Source organism: Dermacentor albipictus, chromosome 5, assembly GCF_038994185.2.
Source record: "Dermacentor albipictus isolate Rhodes 1998 colony chromosome 5, USDA_Dalb.pri_finalv2, whole genome shotgun sequence".
Classification (NCBI taxonomy): domain Eukaryota; kingdom Metazoa; phylum Arthropoda; class Arachnida; order Ixodida; family Ixodidae; genus Dermacentor; species Dermacentor albipictus.
Window position 1 is genome coordinate 40,515,593 of NC_091825.1, and position 25,130 is coordinate 40,540,722.

General features: G+C 50.0%; 1 protein-coding gene across 1 annotated transcript in view; it reads left to right on the top strand.

Moving 5' to 3' along the window:
- Positions 1-25,130, top strand: part of LOC135896868 (N-acetyltaurine hydrolase) — a 52,844-nt gene that overhangs the window by 11,696 nt on the left and 16,018 nt on the right. Inside the window, exons 2-3 of the mRNA XM_065425371.1 lie at positions 17,900-18,068; positions 24,761-24,951. Of these exons, the coding sequence (XP_065281443.1) occupies positions 17,900-18,068; positions 24,761-24,951 (360 nt within the window). The remainder of the gene's footprint in view (positions 1-17,899; positions 18,069-24,760; positions 24,952-25,130) is intronic.

The following is a 25,130-nucleotide window of genomic DNA, read 5'->3' on the forward strand; positions in this document are numbered from 1 at the left end:
GGCTCGGATCCTCGGACCCGCGCGGTGGTCTAGGTGACTCCCGGCGGAGCACCGCTATATATAGGGGGAGACCACAAAGTGGCGCCCAACGTGGGGCCAAGGGCTCATTAAGCCTTTGGCCGCTTGATAGCCGATCCAGAACGCTTTAACGATCAGGCTCGCCGCGTCAGGTCTGGTAGCAAGAGTGGCCCTTTGCTGCTTTCCGCTTTCGGACGACCCTCTGCCAAGTACCGAACGAGCGCCCACTTCTGGCACACGAAAAACACGCAGCTGAGCGTATCGTTCCTGCGGGATCGGATCCTCGGCGCGCGTGGTGGTCTATAGGTGGACCCTTAAGGAACACCACGTGAGAGAGACCACGAAGTGTCGCCTGCAACACACGCGGCTGAGCGTATCGGTCCCTTTGGGCTCGGATCCTCGGCAGGCGTGCTGGTCTAGGTGGTTCCCATAGGAACACCACGTGAGAGAGATCACAAAGTGGCGCATAAGTTCGTTTGCTGGCAGAATCCTTCTCGCGCACGCTCGCTGCAGCCCACATTGGGGTTGAAAAGACAGCGTGGTGCTACGCTATCGCTCCCACTGGAGCGGACGTAGCACGTTTGGGAATGGAGCCTTGCTTCCCCCAAAGTGTGCATGTTGGCACAACTGCCCTAACGGCTCCCTGCGGAGCTAACAGCAGTTCGTCGCCACCTTGTAGCGTTGGCTACAGCACATCGCTGAGTTAGTCGCCTTTGCGATTTGACTTGTCGTGTCAGTTCCGCTAGCCACTGCGGCCCCTTTGCTGCTTTCCGCTATCGGACGACTCTCTGCAAAGTACTGAACGAGCGTCCACTTCGGGCACACGAAAAACACGCAGCTGAGCGTATCGTTCCTGCGGGATCGGATCCTCGGCGCGCGTGGTGGTCTATAGGTGGACCCTTAAGGAACACCACGTGAGAGAGACCACGAAGTGTCGCCTGCAACACACGCGGCTGAGCGTATCGGTCCCTTTGGGCTCGGATCCTCGGCAGGCGTGGTGGTCTAGGTGGTTCCCATAGGAACACCACGTGAGAGAGATCACAAAGTGGCGCATAAGTTCGTTTGCTGGCAGAATCCTCGCGCACGCTCGCTGCAGCCCCCATTGGGATGGAAAAGTCAGCGTAGTGCTACGCTATCGCTCCCACTGGAGCGGACGTAGCACGTTTGTGAACAGAGCCTTGCTCTTCACGAATTTTGCGTACCTGCACATTTCTGGCAACTCATTCGGAAAGCCTTAACGCCTGAGCGATCTGGCTGACCGCACCATGTCTGCTAACCAGAGCGGCCGTTGTCCCCTCATTACGTTAGCAGACGTTGCTTTGCGCGAGACCGGGGCCTTGTCCCCCCTCGAGCCGAGCATAAACTCACGCTCGCGTACTGCCGCCCCCAGTGGGGTGAGCACGACAGCGAGGCGCTATGATACCGCTCCCACTGGAGTGGACGTAGCTCAGTACGGGAACGGAGCCCTGGCGCTCCCCGAACCGTGTGTGTCGCCACCGCTGCCTACAGCTGTTCCCAGTGGAGCTAGCGGCAGTATGTTGCCACTTCGCCCTTCATCGGCTCCCTGCGGAGCTTACGGTGGGCAGATCGGTACAGTGGCCTCAGCCATTTCCGAGTTCTGCCCGTTGGCTGCGAACACGTTGAGCAGTGAGAAGGCACCGTGGTCAGCTGCGACCCCCTGTGGGGCACCCAGCCGTTCCACAAACAATTCTGCTTCTCAGGCTCCCTTTGGGGTGCATGGTGCAGCGCCCAGTGGCGCAGCATCGGAGCAACGACCCATTTTGTCAACGCTGGCCGAACGTGGCTTAAGCGACTCCGCCGCTCTCGGTAGCGACGGAAGACAACGGTACGGTCCCCCTAGGAACCACATTTGTTCCGGGGCCGGCGCGAACGGAACCCCCTTGGATTCCGCGCCGCTTATCGAGTTGGGAGCCATAGCTCCTTCGCTCGAGAGCACCTGCAACGGTCCAACAGTTTCCTGCGAAGCTGGAGCAGACACGTTGCTGCGCAACGCTGCAGGCATGATCCAAACCCTCTCTGAGGCGGTGAAAGCCCTTGTCGCTACGCCGAGGCTCACTCGCCCAGCGGTAAAGTTGGCCATTCCGATATACCGTGGATACGGCGACCTGGTGAGTGCCCGAGAATTCATAGAAAACCTGGCGCATTATCAAAGAGCCATGGGATTGGATGAACACGATGTTCTGGGACGCGTCGTTCCCGCAGCACTGACTGATGCGGCTGCCAGGTGTTATCGACTTGTCGGCCACCGAGCAGCAAACCTTGGGGAGTTTCGCGTGGCCTTCCTACGCGAATTCCTACCCGCAGACTACCATGGTAGGATGCGGCGAGAGCTGGAGCGACGCACGCAGGCTCCGGATGAGTCATTGCAGGAATATGTGCGAGCGATGGAAGAGTTGTTCTCTATCGCTGAGCCCCAAGCCTCAAACGAGGAACGCGTCGACCGGCTGATAAGGCAGGCACATCCGACTTTTTCGGCCTACCTGCGTAGCAGTCGGTTCCGTGATTTAGAGGAACTGGCCGCCGAGGCGAAGCGCATACAGGGGGACATTCTCTCCACTCGTGCGTACCGCCCGCCACCGCCGGTCAGCGAGGCCCTTGAGCCGCGCTGTGCGTGGGGAGGAGCCGTGCTCTTTTCCCCCCGGCGCCCCGCTGAGGCTGCCTGTGCAGCAACAAGCGGGACGAAAAACTGGGAGCTGAGCGAACGAGCTCTGGACCCGTTCTCCTATGAGAGGCGCGTGGCTTTGACTACGCCGTCGCTCGAAACGCGCGTAAAGGGACGTCATCCGTCTTATCGCGCTGGGAAGCCTCAAAACAGAGAGCCCCGCGGCACTCCGCCGAACCAACCCGGGAGGAGAGCAGCTGATCCAGCCCGTGATCGAGATCGGGCTGGAATGCGCTGTTTCCGCTGTTCGCAGCGGGGTCACATGGCAAGGGAGTGCACCGTTGACAGGCCTCCGGCGAGGCAGGGAAACGGAAACCGCGGTCGCTCGTGAGCGCACGATCGGCCGAACCCTTGTCAGCTCCCTGTGCGTACCGGGCAAGCTGTGATGCTGGTGCGCACGCGCCGTTTATTCCGATCACCCTTGCTGGTCGTGAATTTGCGGCATTACTGGACACGGGCGCTAGCGCCTCGTTGTTCGGCGATGAGGCTTTCTCCCATTTGAGCAAGCACGCAGTGCGCTTGAGAGACAGCCGAACGACTTTCAGCCTTGCGAAAGGCGTGGCCCATTCGGCAGGCGCTGCAAGGCTGACCGTCAGATGGGGGGAACGACTGAGACGCACGCGTTTCATTCACCTCCCAGGGCTCAGTGTTCCTGTGATTCTCGGACGGGACTTTCTCCTGAAAACCGGGATCGTAGTGGACATTGCTAATGGTGGCTATCGCGACGGACCTTTTTCCTCGCTTAAGCCGTTCATCAGCCCGCCGGCGCCGACTCTTGCCCGTGCAGAAGAGGCGTTCGGACCGTGCCGCGCGCAAAATTCGGGGGCAAGCCCCTGCGCTATGCGCTCGCCTGCTCCTAGCCCCCATTGGCATAAAGCGGCACGGCACGTTAAGGCACTACACCCGTTGGCCGCCAGTGCGGTTCACTTGGGTGGTGCACAGAAGGCTCGGTTGTCGTCACTATTACGCCAATACGATGAGCTATTCACCGATCTACCTGGCTGTGCCGATCTAGTGAGCCACAAGATCGAAACCGGTGATGCGCTTCCACTGAAGTGCAACCCTAGGCCTGTCAGTCTGGCCAAGAGGCAGGTGATTGACGGTTTGCTGGATGAGATGCTAGCGACGGACATTATCCGACGCTCTTCCAGTGCCTGGGCGTCTCCAATTGTGTTGGTGCCTAAGAAAGATGGCAGTCAGCGCCTTTGCGTAGACTACCGCCGTCTGAACGGAGTGACTCGAAAGGATGCCTACCCACTCCCGACGATTAGCTCCATTGTAGGAAACCTGGGCAGTGCGAAGTACTTTACTACGCTAGATGCCTCCAAAGGTTACCTACAGGTCCGGATGGATGATCGTGACCGGTGCAAGACCGCGTTCACGTGCCACAGAGGGTTGTTCGAGTTTACTCGTATGCCCTTTGGCCTCTGTAATGGTCCGGCGACCTTTCAAAGGCTGATGGACCGCGTTCTCGGGGAAGCCAAGTGGTCACACTGCTTATGCTACCTCGACGACATCGTGATCTATTCACGAACCTTCGAAGAGCACTTGACCCATGTTGCCGATGTGCTCGAGAGGGTGTGGGCTGCCGGGATGACTTTGAATCCGGCGAAAGCCCAAATCGCACAAACTCGAGTTCAATTACTCGGGTTTACGCTGGGCAGCGGCTCCATTGAGCCGGACAGGGAGAAACTTCGAGCCATACTCGATTTCCCCGTGCCAAAGGACGTACGCGGCCTGCGCCGCTTTCTGGGAATGGCCAACTACTACAGGTCGTTCATTCCGTCCTGTGCCCGAGTGCAGGCACCCCTGACCAAGCTATTGGGAAAGTCTGTCGAGTGGCATTGGGGACCTGAGCAGCAAGAGGCGTTTCGCCGTCTGTCTAGCGCCATTGCGGAGACAGCGCAGCTCCGGCTCCCCGACCTGACCAGAGAGTTCGTTGTCCAGACTGACGCGAGCGATTTGGGATTGGGAGCCGTCCTCCTACAGGTATTTGATGGCGTGTTGCAACCGCTGGCCTTTGCCAGCCGCTCCTTAACACCCTCGGAGAGGAATTATTCCGTGACCGAGAAGGAATGCCTCGCCATCGTGTTTGCACTACGTAAGTTCGATGTCTACCTTGACGGGACGAAATTTGTCGTGCAAACAGACCGCAGTGCGCTAAGCTGGCTGATGCGGCTCCGCGAGCCTGCGGGCCGGCTCGCGCGCTGGGCCCTCCTGATACAGCATTATGACTTATCAGTGCAATATCGAAAGGGGAGCACCAACGTGGTAGCTGACGCGCTATCTCGTGCTCCATTGTCCACCGGGAGCCTTCCTCTAGGTGCGACAGTCGATGGCGGCGCCTTTGCGCCAGCAAGTATCAGGGGCGAAACGGTGGCCGAGCCGCCGAGCGGTGAGAAGGGAGAGCCCGCAAACGGGCAAACCCGTGCCGCTATCCAGGCAAGCAGCGTGCCGCAAAGCAGGCGAGAGGGGGAGCTTCTTGAAAGCGAACCCACGACGCCGACGCGGGCGGTAGGGATGGCTGCAGTCCTGAGTGGGGACGAGACCAGGCCCGCCTGCGTGGGTACTGGAATCGCATTCAGCCGGAAAGAGCTACTGACGGCCCAGCAAAATGACCCGTTTTGTCGCGCTTTGAGCGACGGTCTCCGGGAGACAGAGCGCCGAGACGCTGCTTGTACTGCAGCGGGCGCGGTGGAGGCGAAGCCAGCGTGTGTCGCTGTGGCCTCTGGGGATTCATATTTGCTGGATCATGATGGGCTCGTGCTGAAGTACATAGCCACCGATGATGAGTCCGTAGACGCCTTTAAGGTGGTTATCCCCAAGAGTCTGAGAGGCGCACTGTTGCGATTCTCTCACGACGAACCCTTGGCCGGTCATATGGGTGGCTCCAAAGTTTTTGCAAAACTGAGCCAAACTGTGACCTTGCCGGGCATGAGGCGGTATATACTCCGCTATTGCCGCTCCTGCCATGTCTGTCAAATGGTGAAATCACGAGGAGGCAAGCAACCTGGATTGATGAAACCAATTGACAGTGTGCGTCCGTGGCAGATAGCCACCTGCGATCTAATGGGGCCTTTCCCCAGGAGTAAGCAGGGGTATAGCTACTTGTTGGTAGTTGCTGATCATTTTTCGAAATGGGTTGAACTCAGGCACGTACCCAGGGGGGGGCCCGGGGGGGCCCGGGCCCCCCCCGAAATCAACTGGCTTACCCCCCCCCCCACCCACGTCACCACTCCTCACACATTCCTAAAGCGCCGCCAGATCAATGTTGAGACTTGGCAGCTATTAATCGGTCAGCATTATGCTGCCTTTTTCGCTCCTTTTCGATGGCGGTAGTTATCGGCATCTCTTGTAATGTGAAGGACAGTTTTCTCATAGATTCCGCACCCGTGCGATTAACTCGAGATGCGTTCAGTTGTCACCATCTATTCAACCGTCACCCGCATAGCTGTTGCTTTTGTTAGTTCAACTTTCATTGTTTAGGCTGACCCTGGGACCAGGAAAGGGATGCGGCTGTTACTGAGCTGGTCTGTACTCTCGTGGAACGAGTTGCGGCCGGAGAAAACGCCAATTGCGTTTAACTTATCCCTGTGCTTCATTATTTCCTTGAGTTACGGCTCGCCGCGAGGTTGGCAGATGCCCGCAACCATATACACGTGATATGGGTTAGGTAAGGTGGGAAATAAAATAATGTTAAAGTGCGTCCATCATGAAAACCTGCAATAACCCTTAAACCCATAAGCAAGATGACTGTCGCCCGTTACCTTGTCTGTTATTCCCTAATTGTATAGCACTTCTCGTGCAAAATTGGCAACTGGAAACAAAAATCGCAAGGAGTTGAGAAATTAAGCGATCTACTAAGGGAGAAAGCCAAGGCAACAACCAATCTGCAAGGAAAAGCGAATAATATGAAAAGTTAACCGTTGTTTATGAGAATATTTATGGATCAACATCTTTTTATTTAAAAAGGAAGTAGAGAAAACGCTGCCGGAAGTCGAGAACCATTACTTGCTTTGAATGACGCTTCTACAGTTATCGGTCGAACCGCCTCACGTAGCCACTTCTCTGCTGTGCTTTGTGGGTGTTTTTCTAACCTTTCGCGGTGAGCGCAGTACGTCTAGAATTGCAGAGTCCTGCGCTCTACGCGGTTGTATGGGACTGGCGGCCGCACAGCGACACGCAATTCGCGGAACTGTCAGAACTGATCAACAAGGCGAAAATAACTGATATTCGAAACTGTAAAATGAGAAAGACTGAAGTAGCTGTAAAAAGTGAACGCAGCCTGAAATCAGTAAAAAAGAAACCTGGCTTGGGGCAAACCATGATGTATACACTAAAATATAATGTCATCAGCAATCACGAAGATATAGTAAAAGCAGCGGAAAAATTCTAAGCTGCCCTGTATACAGTACTCAGAGGAGTCACGATACCTCCCTTAGAAACAGTAATGAACAGGATACAGAAACTCTCCTATAACTAGCGATGAGGTCAGAAGGGTCAGAAGAAATGAAACGATGAAGAGCGCGGTAGGAGAAGGTGGAATACCAGTCGATTTAATCAAAGATGGAGGAGACATAATGCTTGGAAAACTGGCGGCTCTTTATACGAAGTGTCTATCGACTGCAAGGGTACCAGAAAACTGGAAGAATGCAGATATTATACTAATCCACAAAAAAGGAGACGTTAAAGAATTGAAAAATTATAAGAGCATTAGCTTGCTCCCAGTATTATATCAAATATTTACCAAAATAATCTCCAATCGAATAAGGGCAACACTGGATTTTGTCAACCAAGGGAACAGGCTGGCTTCAGGAAGAGATACTTTACAATGGATCACATCCATGCCATCACTCAGGTTATCGCGAAACCCGCAGAGTACAATAAGCCTCTCTACTTGGCTTATATAGATTACGAAAAGGCATTTGATTCAGTAGAGATACCAGCAGTCATAGAGGCACTACGTAATCAAGGAGTACCGAACGCTCACGTAAAAAGCTTGGAAAATATTGCTACATGCGTGTGGTTTGTTTGAACGAGGCGCGTGGGCGCCATCTCTCCAGAAAAGAGGAGGAAGAACGAACTGAGCTTGCGCTGTGAATCTAACCGGTCAGCGCTGCAACCATTTTTGTAAATATAATCTGTAAATAGTTTCTCCTCTTACTGACTCGTCCTTCGCGTAAGAATATCTACAGAGGTTCTACAGCTACCTTAATTCTACACAAGAAAAGCAGGGAGATACCTATAGAGAAAGGTGTCATACAGGGAGACACAATTTCTCCAAAGCTGTTCACTGCGTGCTTAGAAGAATTCAAGCTATTAAACTGGGAAGGCTTAGGAGTAAAGATCGACGGCAAATATCTCAGCAACCTTCGGTTTGCCGATGACATTGTTCTATACAACAATGCAGACGAGTTACAACAAATGCTTGGAGACCTTAACAGAGAGAGTGTAAGAGTGGGGTTGAATATTAATACGCAGAAGGTGAAGATAATACTAAATAGTCGGGCAATGGAACAAGACATAAGGATCGCCAGTCGGCCACTAGAGACTGTGAAGGAGTTCGTTTACCTAGGTCAATTAATCACAGGGAATCCTGATCATGAGAAGGAAATTCACAGAAGAATAAAAATAGGTTGGATCGCATACGGCAGACATTGCCAGCTCCTGACTGGAAGCTTACCATTAGTATTGAAACGTAAGGTGCGCACTCAGTGAATTTTGCCAGTGCTGACATATGGGGCAGAGACTTGAGATCAAGTTAAGAACCGCGCAAAGAGTGATCGAACGAAGATTGCTAGGCATAACGTTAAGAGAGAGAAAGAGAGCGGTTTGGATCAGAGAGCGAACGGGTATAGACGATATTCTAATTGACATCAAGAGGAAAAAATGTAGCTGAGCAGGCCATGTAATGCGCCGGTTAGATAACCGTTGGACCATTAGGGTTACAGAATGGGTACCAAGAGAAGGGAAGCGCAGTAGAAGACGGCAGAAAACTATTGATGGTGCGATGAAATTAGGAAATTCGCGGTTGCTGGTTGGAATCGGTCGGCGGCAGGACAGGGGTAATTGGAGATCGCAGGGAGAGGCCTTCGTCCTGCAGTAAACATAAAACAGGATGATGATGAAGAAGATGATGATGATGATGGAGGTGGTGGGCCCCCCCCCCCCCCCCCCCCGAAAAAAAATCCTGGGTACGTGCCTGGTTGAACTGTTTCCTCTTCGGAAAGTGACAGCACGGGCGGTGCTAGGAAAGATCCTAGAAGTGTTCAATCGGTTCGGCTACCCGGAAAGGCTGATCACGGACAATGCGTCCTATTTCACCGCTCGGGTGTTTGGTGCGACGTGCCGTTCCTTTGGAATTGATCACCGCACTACTTCGCCCTACCATCCCCAGTCCAATCTGACAGAGCGAATGAACAGAACGCTCAAACCCATGCTCTGTGCCTTTGCCGAGCGCCAGAAGGATTGGGCTGACCACTTGAACGAGCTCGCGTTCGCCATCCGAACCTCTGAAAATCGTTCAACTGGTTTCTCTCCTGCCTTCCTCAATTTTGGAAGGGAGCTGGCGAATCCTATGACCAGGATAATTCGCCGCCAGCACGAGGATGAGAAGGCGCAGGCAGACCGCTCTGCTTACGCATCGAAGCTTCGGGACCGTCTTTGTCAGGCTCTCAGCAGAGCAAGGCAGAGCTTGACGAAGGCCAGAGCCCAGCAAAGGGCTCAGTACGATCGCAAGCACCGCCACCTTTCATTTAAGGTGGGTGATCTAGTCCTGAAGCGGAACCACGCGCTTAGCGATGCTAGTAAGGGATTCTCAGCCTCGCTGGAACCTAAGTGGCTTGGTCCGTACCGAGTGCAGAGAGTTTGCTCTCCGCTCGTGTACTTGTTGAAGGGTCCCCCTTCGGGGAAACTAGGTCGTGCCCATGTCGCAGACCTGAAAGCCTATGTCGCTCGGGCTGGCGATTTCACGCCCGAGCCCGTTGGTACAAGGCGCCAGCGACAGGGCACACCCGTAGTGGCCAACCACAAACGGTACAGTCTGAGGAAGCGATCACCTGTGTGATATCGCGCCGGACGGCGGACCCCCTCCGCCACCGAAGGCCCTCAGGCAACGCGCAGCCTCAGTAAGCAAACTTCTTTCTCGACGGGCGTTCCCCGAAAAGAAGTCTTGCCGCAGCCCATGCTAAGTAATTTTGCTCTAAGTGCATGTTCATTTCAGTGTGTATATATGCTATTGCGTGTTGCTCCTACGTAAATACTTATTTTTGTTGCATGTAAGTGCTCTTACTTTCAAAAGCATGTGTGCGTCCTTGTTTTGCTTTGTTGTAAATAGCGACGAACCGCAGTTTCCGTGTAGTTAAGTGGCCGCCAGTGCTGTGTCGCGGGTTTTTTTTCGCTGGCCCATTCGGGGCGGTAGCCGTTGCGGGAACGCGGCGGGGAGTCGCGGTTTTTGTTTTGTATGTGTTTTTTTTTTGTTTGGGAGGCCAGTTTGCACGTCGGCTACGGCTTCCCCTCGAGGGGGAAGCTGCGGTCGCCTGGCTGTTGCTTCCGGATGTGCGCATGCGGGAGGACAGTCGTAACGGTGCTGCGGGGTTGTGGTGATGACTGCCGAAAAGGCGCGCAAGACGCTTGTTGTTCTTTTGTCGGGCTCTGTGACGTGGCCGCAGCCGCTTTGTGTGCGCGCGTCTGGCGGCATTCCTGTGAACATGTGTGCGTGTGTGAGTGCGCCCGTGCCCGGGGCGAGTGTGCGTGCGCGCTTCTTTGGACGCCCTAGGTCGCCAGTGGCATCCCCCACCTTGTGCCCCTACTCGCACCTCCCCGGGGAAGGGCGAGCGAAACCCACTGCGGCCCGCGACGCGAGACCCACCTCGCTTCCCCCGGCTGACGGAGGGGATGTTTTATGGCATAGGTCCCATCTAAGAGTAACGGGATAGGGTTGCGCCGGCGGTCCTGGCCCACTTCCTTGAGCGCAACTTTGAACCGACGTTTCTGTGTGTGTGTACTGCCGTGTGTGCATTAGTGGCCGCCTCGGTGGGGGTCGAGACGGACGGGCGAATGGGGAGGCTTCCCGCGTTTTTGCGGGCGCCACCGGAACTCTTGCGCGTTGTGCGCGGGCACTTGTCTCCCTGACTTCAAGGCGCAAGGTGCAACATCGATAGCTGCGCAGTCCTGCACAAACGGCGACCGTGGCGGCGACTCCGACCTGCAGCATCCAGGGCCATTCGCAAAAGAAAGGCTTGGCTCCCAACGGGACCTGGTTCAGGCCGGCCCGGCCCCTCGGCGGAGCCGGACATCCAAGAGGAACCGCCGGCCGGGTCAGACGAGTGCTCGGCGGCAGGACCGGGCTGCGAGGAGTGTGGCCACCTGGACGTGCCAGCAGGATGGGGCGCCGCCCCTGACCTTCTGCAGCAGCGCCCCATGGAAAGCGCAGAGGCGGGTTCGCCGAGATAGGCAGGTGAGCCTGGCGCCCCATCCATTCCGCGGGCACACGGTGGCCGAAACGAGCGGCTTGGCCGCAGCGCAGTTCCCTCTTCCGGACGGCGTCCGTTGTTGCCGGCTATGTGCCACGCCGGTCTACTATCAGACCCATTTCCGAGGTTTTCTGCACGGGGCTCGGGAAAGGGCCCTTTTCGAGGCTGGTGCTGGCGACCGCAATCCGGCACCAAGCGGCCCGAAGATTGCGGACTCGGATTTGGCGGCCCTGTGCCGGCAACGCTTGCGAGACAACCCCGGCTTCGCGGCAATGGTCGGTGCGGTGACCCCGACGGCGGCTATCGAGAATACGGCACCGGGCGTCCAGACCAAGGTGACGGGCTGCGGAGCTTCCCCCACACCCCCGCGTCATACTGACGAACTGATGCAAGAACTGGGGGGGGGCTTTCGTGGCCGTGACCGGGCGTTGCGCAGGGGAGCGTGGGCACGAACATAGCGCTATGGGACTCCCCGTGAGTGCCAGTTTCCTTGTTCGGGCCGCCATTATTATTATCATTTTGTTTTGTTATGTTATCATCTTGTCTTTTGTACAATATACTACTTTTACTTTTACTTTACTTTTACTTTTAATATACCTTTAATACTTTTCTTGCTTAATACTTTTTACTTAATATACTTTTACTACAATATACGTGTTTTTTTGTGTAGCTGTAAATAATCTTCATTGGGGTGGAACATTATTATCGTTTCCCCCGCTCCTGTATTGCTGTTTTTGTTTTGTTTTTTGTTTGTTTATTTGCGTGTGTGTGTTGCCTTTTGTATATGCCGTGACTTATAATGATATTACACTGATGTGACTTTATAATATGGTTTCGGTTCGTGTTTTCTTTGTAGCTATCAGTAATTATTTTTTATTTCATGGTTATTTTAGTGTAGACATGCATGGCACTGGTTAAGAGCAATTATAGAAATTTCTTTGGGCTGACCTGAGGTTTGCGCGCGCCCCGCTAGTCTGACCACGTCAGGCCGGTGGGAGGGCGATTTAGGAGGGGAGAGTGTGGGGACTGCGTAACCCATTTCGTTGCAGCGCCATAGCGCAGCACGTTTTGGGCATAGGAGCCGAGCGCGGCGAGGTCGCTTTCGAACTTCGCGCGCGCGGTCCACCGCTTTCCCTCTCTCTTATTCCTCCGAGGGCGCCGAACGGCAGCGGGACCGTAAAACACTTGCTGCCGTCCGCCCCCGAACGGTCCAGGGGCTCACCCGATTGGTCTGTTTGGGCGGGAACCCGCGTTCCCTCTCTCCTGGCGACTCAAGTCGACCGAGGAGCGGCAACGCGGGGAGAAGCTCTCGGACAGCGAAACGGTGCGTACTTCCCATTCTCCCGGTCATCCCTTTGGTTGGCCGGTCTCGCCGAAGGTCCTCGACCCGAGGCGGTTGCGTACCTATTCGCTGCTCCTGTTCTGAAGGCTACGCCAAAGAGACGCGGCTCACTTGACGTGCGCGGTCGTACTGCGCCGAGTCGCCCTCGGAGGCTACCCCGAGCTGAAAGAACGTTGCCCTGGTAGCACGGTCGTTGGGAGCCATCCTCCCGTATAGCGGCCTGCTACCGCGTTTTGAGATAGCTGAGTGTCACCCCTTGACTTGCGGGAGTTTCGGCTCATGAGCCCCGCGCCGAAACGGGTGTATACAGATATCCGGAACGCAAAGGTGGTCGTACAATAAACGCCTTCCTTGTACTCTGGGCCTTCTCCTTGCGGCGCTCTGTTTCGCTCCCATAGGAGACCGAACGAGCGTCCGCTTCGGGCACACGCTACACACGCGGCTGAGCTGATCGTCCCCCTGAGGGGCTCGGATCCTCGGACCCGCGCGGTGGTCTAGGTGACTCCCGGCGGAGCACCGCTATATATAGGGGGAGACCACAACATTCAGTGTATTTATTCTAGACATTTGTAATTTGAAAGCCTTTCAGATATTCATTTGTTCTAAGAAACTGTTTTGTATGTATTTTTATGACGACTATAAAAACTGGCTTAACTTTTGTATTACCTTAACATTTCCTTTACTAAGTGTTTGCCCTATAGTACTACGCTGTCTGTTAAGTTTCAATTTTTTATTTATTTCACGGCAGTGTTGTTACCGCTCCGAAATTTTTTTATAGGGCTGTGGCCTAGTCAAGCTGTTCTGAAAAACAGCTTTTTGTCAGTCCTTCTTTCTGTATCATTGACAGAAGGAAAATAAAGATTGATTGATTGATTGATTGATTGATTGATTGATTGATTGATTGATTGTTTGATTGATTGAGATACTACGGTAGGTGTGATTTCTCGGGGATACTACAAGCGCTGCGTTGTTGCAATGTATTTCTTACAGCCCTTTCATATATATAAAAGGCTGGACCTCAGCCGCAACGTTGCAATGATATGTTTCTTATTGTGTTTCTTCTTTTCTGGTTTAATAATATTTTCCACTTTATTGATAAAGAAAAAGACCCACCATGGTGGCGTACTGGCTAGGGCGTTATGCTCTAAGCCCGAGAGCACAGGAGGAAACGGCCATATTTAAATGAGGGGAAATGCAAAATCTTCGGTGTACCCTCCATTGATGGCGCGTTCAAGAATGCCATGTGGTCGTAATCCGGAGTCCCTCACTACATCGTGCCTCAATATCGAATTTTGTTTTGGTGCGTAAAATATCGATTTTTTTCGAAATTGTGTCATGCAGAAAACCAGGTGGTCCTCATATACTGGCACACAAATGGATGCGATAAAAAAATACGGACGCCTTTATTATTTGGTCTGGCTGACTTTAGTGTCCTTGAAACAGATTAATTAGAAGCCTCGAAAATGCCTTAGGACAAGTGGGTGCCTCTAATACATTTTAGATAATTCTTCTACAGAGCTTCTACGAACAGATACTACGGTAGGCGTGCTTTCTCAGGGATACTACAAGAGCTGCGTTGTTGCAATGTATGTATTACAGACCCTTGTCCTCAGATGTTGACTTTTGTCATGAGTGATTGACGAGGCTGCAGCAGTCCTGGCATCTTAGATTTGGGCCATGGGGTCCATCTCACCGAGGTAACCGAAGAGTATGCTTGTTATCCGCTTGCGCTGACTGTCGTCTCCACGGGTTTCATCCACTCTTGAAATGTGGATGGCCTGAAGAGGAATGGCAGCTTTTTTTGTATGCGTGTATCACGCTGAGCGATATGCTAACGTTACCGCCTACTGTCTCTCCAACTTCCCCTGTTCCGACAGAGCAGAGCGCCACTGGTGTCGTGCCTATGGTGTTACGTCACCTGCTTTCATTGCCATTGTGTGTCTTCTTTCCATGCCAAAGTGATGGCCGTTGTTTCCAACCCATAGACCCGGTAATCGTAACTATGGTAACGTTGGTCACTTCAATTTTTGGCACGCGTCTGTATTTTGTCACGCCAAGTGTCTCTCAGTGGCCCATTTTCTTGTGCACTAATCAGTGCACTAATCACGCAAATTACGAAGCTCCAGTGAGCCGTTTTACACGTTATTCTCAATCACCTGATTAGACTGCGTCGGCAGCACGCACATTAGCCGGGCGACAAACGCTATACTATATATACTATACTATTCGCGTTGCCATTGTTTCTATTGTATAGCTTTTCACCATGGTAGTGAGGCATGTGGAATGTGTGTAAATCCGGAAGCAGACAATCCGGAGACTACATGACCCCCGCAATCAAACGTCCACGATAATAATTGGTGCTGAAGACCCTGCAGCAGCACGGGTTGCCACGCCAAGCAAGAGATGTTTGTTCCATATTTCGTGCTCAGATCTACATTGTCCTTTCATGTTAACTATTTCGTCCGTTTTCCTGCAAGTTTATTAAGGTAAAATTTGAGCTGGCTAAACTTTGGCGGGGAGGAAAAGGGGTGGTTACAGGAGAGCACGTTGTTGGGCGAGTCGGTCGTACATACTTAAAGAAGGGAATTGTGCTAAAAAAGACACGGACGAGTAAGGACATGGACGGGCGCCCATGCCCTTACTCGTCCGTGTCTTTTTTAGCGCAATTCCCTTCTTTAAGGGGTGGTTACAGTCTACATGATGCTTCGGACCAACGTAAAAGGCGGTAAATGATTGCGTCTGCAAACTGCGATCACCGCAGGAGTGGGCCACATGGTAGTATTAATGCTGTTGTTGTTCTGTGCGTCGCAGTATCATTGGCTTAGAGCGATCTGGATGCAACGGAGGTGTCTTAGCTGGACCTTACCACTCCAGCTGCATGAGTGCTATTTGCGCACTATCTAATGCGCGCGGCCACTGCCAGAAGCGTGCGCGAATATGAGAAATGACCGATGTGGCAATGTTTCCACAGTGACACGTTCCTAAAACACTCGTGCATTGCTTGCCTTGAGGCAATATCTTGTTGGAAGCCTAGCAACGCAAGTGTAGATGCAGGTTGTTTGCAGCCATGGGAAATACAGCAGAATAAATCCGGCCGAGATAATTCAGACGACGTCCCGAAAGGCAACGATGACTGAGGATCTGTTATGGGCATTTTTCAATCATTTTATGGAAATCAGGTGTCATAGAACTGTCACCATCTTTGCGGCAGAAATCACTAAGCAACTTAGCCTGCAAAGCATCTCATTTACTTGAATTTGACATGCCTTCCTCACAGGAAATATTGCTTTGTGGTCTACAAGATCTTTGCCCGATCGTTGTAAATTCAGTTTGCATGTCGTAACTGGGTGGCACAGCCTGCTGCAGTAATGAATTAATAAAGTGTAAGAATTGTATTCCCTATTACGCGACAATCTCACGTCGTCGTCGGCGTGGCCGAGCGATGGTTCCAAAAATGGCCGACAGCAAAAAGATTAAAAATACGTAAAAGTGTTGATGTCATTTTCTCGTATTAACGTCAAATTTCTTTGCGACATTCGTGTAAACAAAGCAAGTCAATGGTTTTGAAAAAGAAATCGCGCATTTCGGTCTGGGTGGGAATCGAGCACGGGCATCCGGAGTGTGAGACGACCACACTTTGCTGAAGCGACGGCTGGTCGATGGTTCTGGCTGACTAAAGGTAGGCCTTGTCCTTGCTTCAATTGGGCACTTGATGGCGCCGTCAATGGGGATGAGAAGCAAGTTCTAACTTGGACTGGTTGGCACATGTCTGAGGAAAAGGAGTAACAACGCTGGATAATGGGGCATCCCGTTGCCCAGCGCTCTTACTCCTTTTCTTCAGGAAATGAGGTAGCGTGAAGTCTTGAGTATATAAAATGAGCACGTTCATGAAGTTTTGAAGTCTGCAAATGGCATACTGCTTTCGCGTTCTCTAACGTAAGAAATCCTAGCTGCCTTTGCTGATGCTGAAATCTTCACCCATCAGCATATATGTCGACTTCAAGTGCCCTCCATTTCTTGTCAAAGCGTAGCCAAACCTACCGAAGCTGTTATGCACACACCAGCTGACCTACAGATCAGACAAGCCTTCATCGGCATGAAAGAGCGAATTATATAAAATTCCAGCGCTTAATGAAAAGAGTAATGGCGTCAAAGTAATAGAAAGAAAGCATGGTGATGGAACACTGGTCCAAGCAGTTGAGCGTTCCTTCTTTGTTCCTGTTCCCGATAAATTTACCTGTTTTCCTCTTTACCACTGCTTAAGCTCTGGATCTCTCCTGATAATCTCATGTATCTAACTAGCCCAACTTTCATTGTTGTCTAGAATGCGATCACCAGGATAACGTAGACCATCGTCAGCAGCAGTGATGTCGAAATGTTGTGATCGTGCGAACGGAAACGCTGTCTGTCTTGATGGTTCCTCGGGATTCCAGTTCTTGGAGACCCTCAGAGAGCCCGACGCGCGTGAACAACTGAAAAGAGCTCGCCCAATGTGAGACGTGTGCTTTTTTCTTAATCAGCCAGGTGCGTTTACGGTCCGCTCCTGGGACACCGGTGTAGGCTGTGAGTTCGCATGGATTCGCATTGTAGTCGCACTAGTGAGTGTACCCACTTTCCACATACCAGCAGCACGACGCAGCGTGCTTCCTTCTCCCAGAAGCGAGACGCGTGCGCCAAACCAGGTGGGTCTCGCTCTGCTATAAAGCAGATTGGGTCGTGCGTGAGCGTGCATCGATTTCGCTTCTTGGTCATTTTCCGACCAAAGTGATGGCACATCACTGGCGTTTCGCTGAGACGTGCTTGTCATAACCGTCGATTCTACGCATTTCGCTGCAGTGCCTGAACAGGTTAACTTAAGGCGGAGCGGGGCCTAAACGATGCACAGCTCAGGCTGTCTAATCATTTTTCCGAAAACTATTTAGAGTGCTCCTGATGAACTGCCGATGATGATATACGAACACTGTCAGATGAGCTTAAGCGCTGCGCTAAACGCTGTTATCGCTCTCGGTGCTTCGCCCTTTGGGGAAATCTGCCACTTCTTACGTTCTGTCATTTATTTGCGGAATAAATGAAGCAATATGCAGCTCGCTGGTACTTTTGCACGATTTCTCTTGGTCTCTTTCATTCCCCTTTACCTTGGTGGGAATTAGTAGGCTCAAGACACTCTTCAGCCCGTCATCTCTTCTTTTCATTAGATCAGCGCCTGCTCTCTTCGACAGAGATGAAAAATGTGCTATTGGTCTTGTTTTTACACCTACCTGCTTCAGTTGTGGCAGGCAGTATGGCTCACTGATAAGTTCTGATGAACGTTCCACGTGTAGAATAAGTTCTTGAATATGTTGGAGACAGTCACTTAAAATTATATACATTTCCTTCATGCAGTGCTGGGACCCGTGGAACCATCGGTGCTCGGCCCTGTGCTGACACATGAACATCTATCGGATACGCTGGACGACCGAGTGTTCCTTAGCGGGCCGTCTGAACTGCACCATGCCGAAATGAGCAGCTGCTCAATGGCCCTGGAGAACCTTTGGTGGATACGGCAATTTCCGTAAGGACTTTATCTTGGATTTCTTTCTTTCAAAGTCTCAATATCCAAAACCCCAACACTGAATGCTTTATGCGACATTGTTTCAAGAAGATTGCCGAACTTAGGATGCAGGGTTGGGAAAAGCGTTCAGCCTAAAGAGAGCTCAGAAGTGTTCGGTTCCCAAGACTAGCGTAGCAGTCACTATGCACACCATGGCCGTATATACGTAATATGAACCAACCGAGTGTATGATCGGCATGAGAGAAAAAAAAACTTTAGATCATTCACGCGAGGAGAGCTGGTGAACAAAAACAACGGCATGCCACCTTTGCTGGTAATCAAAATGCTTAAAGACAAATGCGTGTCAGAAAATTGTATTCACCGTTATAAAAAACTATTAATCTTTGGATGCAAATTACACCTCAGAGGTTTATCTTCCTCTGTATTGATATGAAGGCACGTCTCCATCAAGAGGAGTGCAAAAAATGATTATATGGAAGACATGGTTGCTGTAAGGGCCTTAGATTTTCTATTTATGCTCGGCTTGTGAATTTCAGAAACGCACGTTTTGCCAAATAAAAGCGAGCGCGAGGCCTGACTGAGCCGTACCCAGCTCATTTTCCAAATTTCACGAGTGCACAACAAAGACCACAAAATCTTAGATGAAGTTTTGCAGGAAGTAGGCGGCCTTAAATCGTGGCAGCTTATTTGGTCTGTGGGATCAGACCAACCAGACAAGGTACCAAATGTTTCTGGAAAACAGATATTGTCACAGTGCATCAAAAATAGGCCACGAGAAGGAAGGCCACAGTGTAAAGATTACAGACCAAAATTTTAGGCACAATGTCTTTTTTACCTGATTTAATTTAACTGACCGTGTGGGGCTTATTTGGAACATCGAGAAAAAAGGTTCGCTACGATCTCCAAAGGACCTCTTGCTGATAGAGTTGTGAAATTTCAATCAGTCTCGGAAAATTAAACCGGGGATGGATTTCGGTACTGAAACATCTGTCACGTGTTCTGACTGGTAGACATTCTTCGATTTAAGATTAAATTTGTGCACTGAATGTTCTCAAGTAAATGTCTGGCAAAGTTGTTTTGAGGAAGAACCGCAGGGTGGTAGGGGCTTCGTAGCTTTCTGCTACGTGTTGGGTGGGTGGCAATTTTATTCATTTCAACAAGTACAAGTACGGTACGTGCTGCTAACATTGACGTGTGTTGAGAGCGTTCCTTTTCACTACACGAACTAATACTTTGTGAAGAAACGCTCATCGTGAATGCCTAAAACCTTTGGATTGTGCATGTTTGTCAATGATTTTACAACTTTTTCCATGGTTTTAGTCACAATAGATATCAGATAAGCATTTTGCTCTCTGCAACATATGTCATCTTGTTTTACCGAAAAAACACTCTTCAGAAAACAGGGGCATTTTGGTCCTTAGAAAACTCTAGTCAATCATAATTTATCCCAAGATGCACATCGTTAGTTATTACCTTAGTCTAATGGCGCCAAGATGACACTATTTGCGCCTTTATATGCCTTAGATGAGATATATAGGGCAGGTTATAGGCGCGTAGCACCGCAATTTCTAGTGGCTAAATAAGCTGTATTTTTTTACGAGAGTACCACCTTACCGGTAGAGAAATGTTGAATGTTTCCTGCAAAAACTTGTGTAATCGTGACCAAACGTCATGCAAATTGACCATTTCCAATTGTCAAAATCGTGTTTTGAAATTGGATAGTTGTTTTTCATTTTTCAGTATGAGGCCGTTTCTACAGCTTCTGCAACAGAACAATTTTACCTATTTTGACAGTTTCACCGGAGTTTTGCTTGCACATGCACAAGGATGCGTAGAATACAAATATATATGTTTTATTGTAAGTTTTATCATTTGTGACCCAGCGCTTTTTATGAAATCAGTGATCGTTGTTCTCAATGATAAAATTCGGGAATGAAATATGCTTTCTCGAATATAAAGATGGTGAAAAATTATCTTTGAGCCTATTTGCAAGAAGATTTCATAGGGACTAATATTTGCTATTTTAACCATTCTCTTGTGCATGGTTTAAGCCTAAGTGTTACGAGAAGAAGAATACTTCTCCCACATTCAGAGGTCGTAGAAAAATAGCCAAATAATGTATTAAAATGCAAGAAAGCATTCAAAAACAAGCCATACTACACCTTCTTCGAGAATTTCATTTAGTCATCTTCATAATTAACAAATGTAGGTCACTGAGGCACATTTCCACTTAATACCATGTTGTCAGGGTATGCGAGGGTGCCTTTGGCTCTGCTTTATTCTGCAGCATTGGCGAGAGTGTCCAACGAAATGTGCTCGACGTACTCTCATGCGCACGATCAGCCTAACCACCTAGGACAACACATAAGAAAACTTGGACAATGATCACTGCATTCTACTCATTCAGGTGACAGCGTGCCATATCCCTGAGAAAGCTATGCCGCTTGAAATTGTGGAATGCGAGACTTTCCGAAAATTTCATCTGACGCAAGATGAACCTCAGATATAGGTGGCCAAGGCCAATGGGTTGCAGAATTGCGCTCCCAAATACAACACTCCTCCAAGGAGATACCAGATGATGCAGAGCTAAAGGTGATTGACAGCCACCTCCTACAGCTACGACAAGGTCGCAATAGTCTCCAAGAACACTGGCTGCAACTGAAGACCACCCGACAGCTACGGTCTCAAATTAATGATCTGGAGAAGGAAATTGTCCAATATAAACACACACTCGCCGATCGAACAATGGCACCATGAGTGTGATGACACGCACGACCTTCTCTGATTGTCCTGGCCCTGGCTGCTTCTTGGCCACCTCCTCGACCCAGATGAAACCAAGGTAGAACAGCAGTAAAATATAACCCGACTCCTACATGCACACAGCTGGAAACGTCCATCCCTATGTTTGAGCCCCAACTCATATACATATGTCAAATCGCTGACATAATCAACCGCCCTTGTGTGCTCGAAGAATGTCGAACTCGACCACCCCATACCCCAGGCGGAATTCCGAGCAGCCCTGACACATCTGCGGACTACATCCGCTCTGGGCCCTGATATCATCACCAACCGCGCCTTAAACAATTTGGAAAACCAATTGGTCACCCAGCTTACAAACTATATGAACCGTTGCTGACACTGCCACTCCGATCGAGCGAGCAGAGATTGTACTCATACCTAAACCTGTAAAGAAATGAAACCCGTGCTATCTCTTTCCCATTTCATTCACATCCTGCACAGGGAAGCTTATGCAGGATCTTATACTGAACTGCCTTAATAATTACATGGATATACAAGAACTCTTTCCACCAACCATGTATTGTTTCCGCAAAGAGTTATCTACACAGGACAGCGTGGCAGAGGGACAATAGTGGACCTGGACCTTGCCAAGGCCTTCAATAAGTTAGGTCGTGAGGATATGCTACAGAACCGCCAGTCTATCGGGATTAGACAACTAACATACAAGTACATTCAGAACTTCTGGATAGACAGGACTGTAGAATTACATGCAGGAATTGTTAAATCTTGACTACCCACATTAGGCGCGCGCGCATGCCACAAGGGTCAGTGCTCTCACTTCTCCTTTTTAAAGTAGCCAGGAGATGACTACCTTCAGAGCTCAGTAAATTACGGAACCTCCGTCATAGCTTCTATGCTGATGATATTGTGCTTTGGGTGAATAAGAGGAATGATGTTAAATTGGAGATACCCTAAAACAGCAGTGGGCGTTACCTAAGCAAACATCGATCGCAAAGGACTTCCATGGTGACCGGCTAAGTCGGAGCTTCCGCCTAACCACGTAATATCCCATCTCTGCTTCTGCATAACCCCACGAGGCACTCTAACTCGGGAGATTCGGACCATCAAAGTACAGGAGTCATGCATCCAAAATAACTATCGAATTACTACAACCATAAAGCACTTGGAAAGCGTACTGTACAGACCCTCCGGCTAACAAAAAACAAGCAAAGCCTCGGCCTTTTACCAGGTACCTTGCCGACCAAGCTTCTAGCGTTAGGAGTCCACAAAAGCTTGGACGAAGTTGATCAGAGCTCGGTTTAGCGGAGGCAAGGAATGCACTTTTTGACAGGTTGAGAAGGGAGAGTTGACTGCATTTATACAAAAGTAAAAGCAGGTTTGCCGAGTGGCAGTGGTGGCGCCCAGGTAGGGCAGCCACTCAGGTTCCCAGAAGGAGCAGTGAGCAGTAAACCCCACGGCGGGGACAACGAAGTGCTTTCAATGGTGCAATATCCTTGCAGCTCATAGCAAATCATGTGGGCACGCGTAAACACCACCTACGCCATTAAACACACTAGCTGAGATGGACATGGAGACTATGTTAACCAACTCAATACAAAAAACCCAGCACACCGCGGTCGCCAGAGCCCCAGCGTTCCCGGCCACCTCCCAGTTAGCGAAGTAAAAATTTTAAATAAAAAAAATCTTTCTCTGTGCTGAAACACTTATCCCAAACAAAGACAACAGGCTTTACAGCATCCACTCACCCATACGACGCGCATTAGTGAAGGATATTTTCGCATTTAGCAGGCAGGCTTTAGTAGTACCGTAGAATTCGCGCAGTTTATGCCGATTTTACTGTACTCACCCCGGTGCTGCTAGATGAAAGTGGCACATTCGCTGAGAGCATCCTTTATTACTTGGCTCATTGCCTAAGGGTTAGTGTCTGTGAAATTTCCTCTGAACTTCGCTTGGTAGACTGCAGATAACTAAAGTTGATTATTATTACCATGTCGCCTAGCCCTCCCTGCCTGAGTTCATATTAGTGCACAGAACACAAGACTCAAATTGAAGGTGGAGGACGAAACTTGGGTAGTTTACCGAGCGCTCTTGAAAGTTAGGCCTAGCTGGCGATTGTACAGTTTCCATATGCGCAATTTCTTATTATAGAATCTTTCCAGCCCTCTCAACGTCTTTGTCTATTTTACGGGAGAGGAGTTTTAATCATTGTGGACTGCAGTGCATTTTAATTTTGTGCCTTCGGCATCGTGATGACCCTCAACACCCGCAGCACCACAGTGAATGTAAAATTGAACGCTAATTAGTTGTGCAGTTATCAACCAAATTCTAATTCGCACAATTTCAATGCACCGCAGTGTTGCACCCCAGCACCATTGCTTCTTTTGTAGGTGTTGTAGGCTCTGCAATCAAAACATTTTGCACGTATTCTCTACATGTGATCATAAAGACACGGAAAGGTGTAGTCCTTCCCGACTAAAGCCTCGACCATGCTGTAGTTGGTGTCGGCTTGAGTCATTACTAAATTCAATGCCTTTTTGAAAGAATAAATACCAATCTAGAATCATTGTCAGTAATAACTGTGCCTTGACGCAAATGTTTCGTTTCTAAATTACGTTACACACGGAAACGAGATTATTTAGAACACCCGTATAATTACGCATGTTTTAGGGTTTCGTGCAAGAGGTGGCCTACAGGATGCACAGTCCAATGGCTACAATGAGTAGCTTTTCCGAATGATGTCAAGATGTGCCATGATTTGTTTCGATCACAGGTGAAATAATGTAAAGCGCTTTACATCGACAAGTTCATACGGGAGGATAAGAAAAAATGGCACTGGGGTCTACTGGTGTCAAAAGGCTGATGAAAATATCATAATAATTACGTTGAAAAAATTGTTATGTTTACCGTAAGAAGCTTTCTGTGCAGATAGAATGCCCTCAATAAAGGCGAATGTAGATAGTTAACTTTTTGAAGTATGCTCACCTGAGGCACGGAAGTACGCGCATTTGTATTTTTTGGAGAATTAAGAAGAAAGCAAAAGTAATAAATCTAGATAACTTTGATCAAGCCTGAACGGGGCACCTGTACATTTATTTGGTTGTTCTTTCCAGGCTTTTGCATGGTGATCCCTTCTGTCAACTTCATCCCCTGGCTATGAATGTGTGAATGTCCACAACTACTGTAAAAAAAAAAAAACATTGCGGGGTTTTACGCGCCAGTGCCATGATCTAATTTCTGAGGCACGCCGTAGTGGGAACGCTCGAGAAATTTTGATCACCTGCTTTTCTTTACCCTGCACTTAAATCAAAGTAAATGAGTGCTCTAGCATTGCGCGCCCATCGGAAACGGGCAGCCGTGGCCGGGATTCGGTCCCGTGACCTCATGCTTAGCAGCCCAACACCATAGCTACTAAGCAACTACGGTGGGTGAAAACGGTATTTAGACCGCAGAAGTAAGCACGCATGTCATGAATACTTTCGCAGGATCACTAGTATCTGTCACTATCTTAGACATATTTATTTTTGGGATTTCGGGTTGTTTGAATTCGTCAACATAAGAACTCATGTTACTTAAATATTTCTGTATTACTTTTTCTTAAACTGGGTGCGCATCGCTTAACTGCGTATCCACAAATTAGGAGATGAATAGCCGAGTAGTAAATTAGTGAAAACACGCCAAAAACTCCTTGAACAAAGGTGTCAAAAGAAAGGTGAGGGGCTTGGCACATTGCAGAAACATGAATTGGTATACCTAGATAAGAAAGTGCGGCATCTAAACGGTAGGTTGCGGAATCACTGGCTTGCATGTTTTCTTTGTGGCCCAATACGGCCTCAAATTTGCTGAATGGTCACCGTGCTGGCAACCTGAGTACCAGACAAACAGATTATGTGTCCCTCTTAACCACGAATCGAAACGTCGTGTCTTATTCCCAGGTACAATCACCCGGAGAACCTACGTTTCCACGGTGCCGACGTAGACGAGGCAGTTCTCGCAGAGATGCACTTCCTGCGATCCAATGGTGGAGGCGCCTTGGTAGAAAATACGTGCCGCGGCATGGGACGCAACCTACCACTTATGCGCCGTGTAGCGCGGGAAACGGGCCTTCACATAATCGCTGGCACTGGTGAGCGAATCATAAAGAAATTAGCACTGAGCTGAGAGCTCTGTGCTGAAATTCCGCCTGTTCACTGTAGTGTTTTTCCATTAATGAATATGCAACAACCTAGAGTGCGAAAGTGCATGTAGGTATTCTAGTGTACTTAACGCAAAATCGGGTTTATAAGTGTACATAGCACTGGCAAG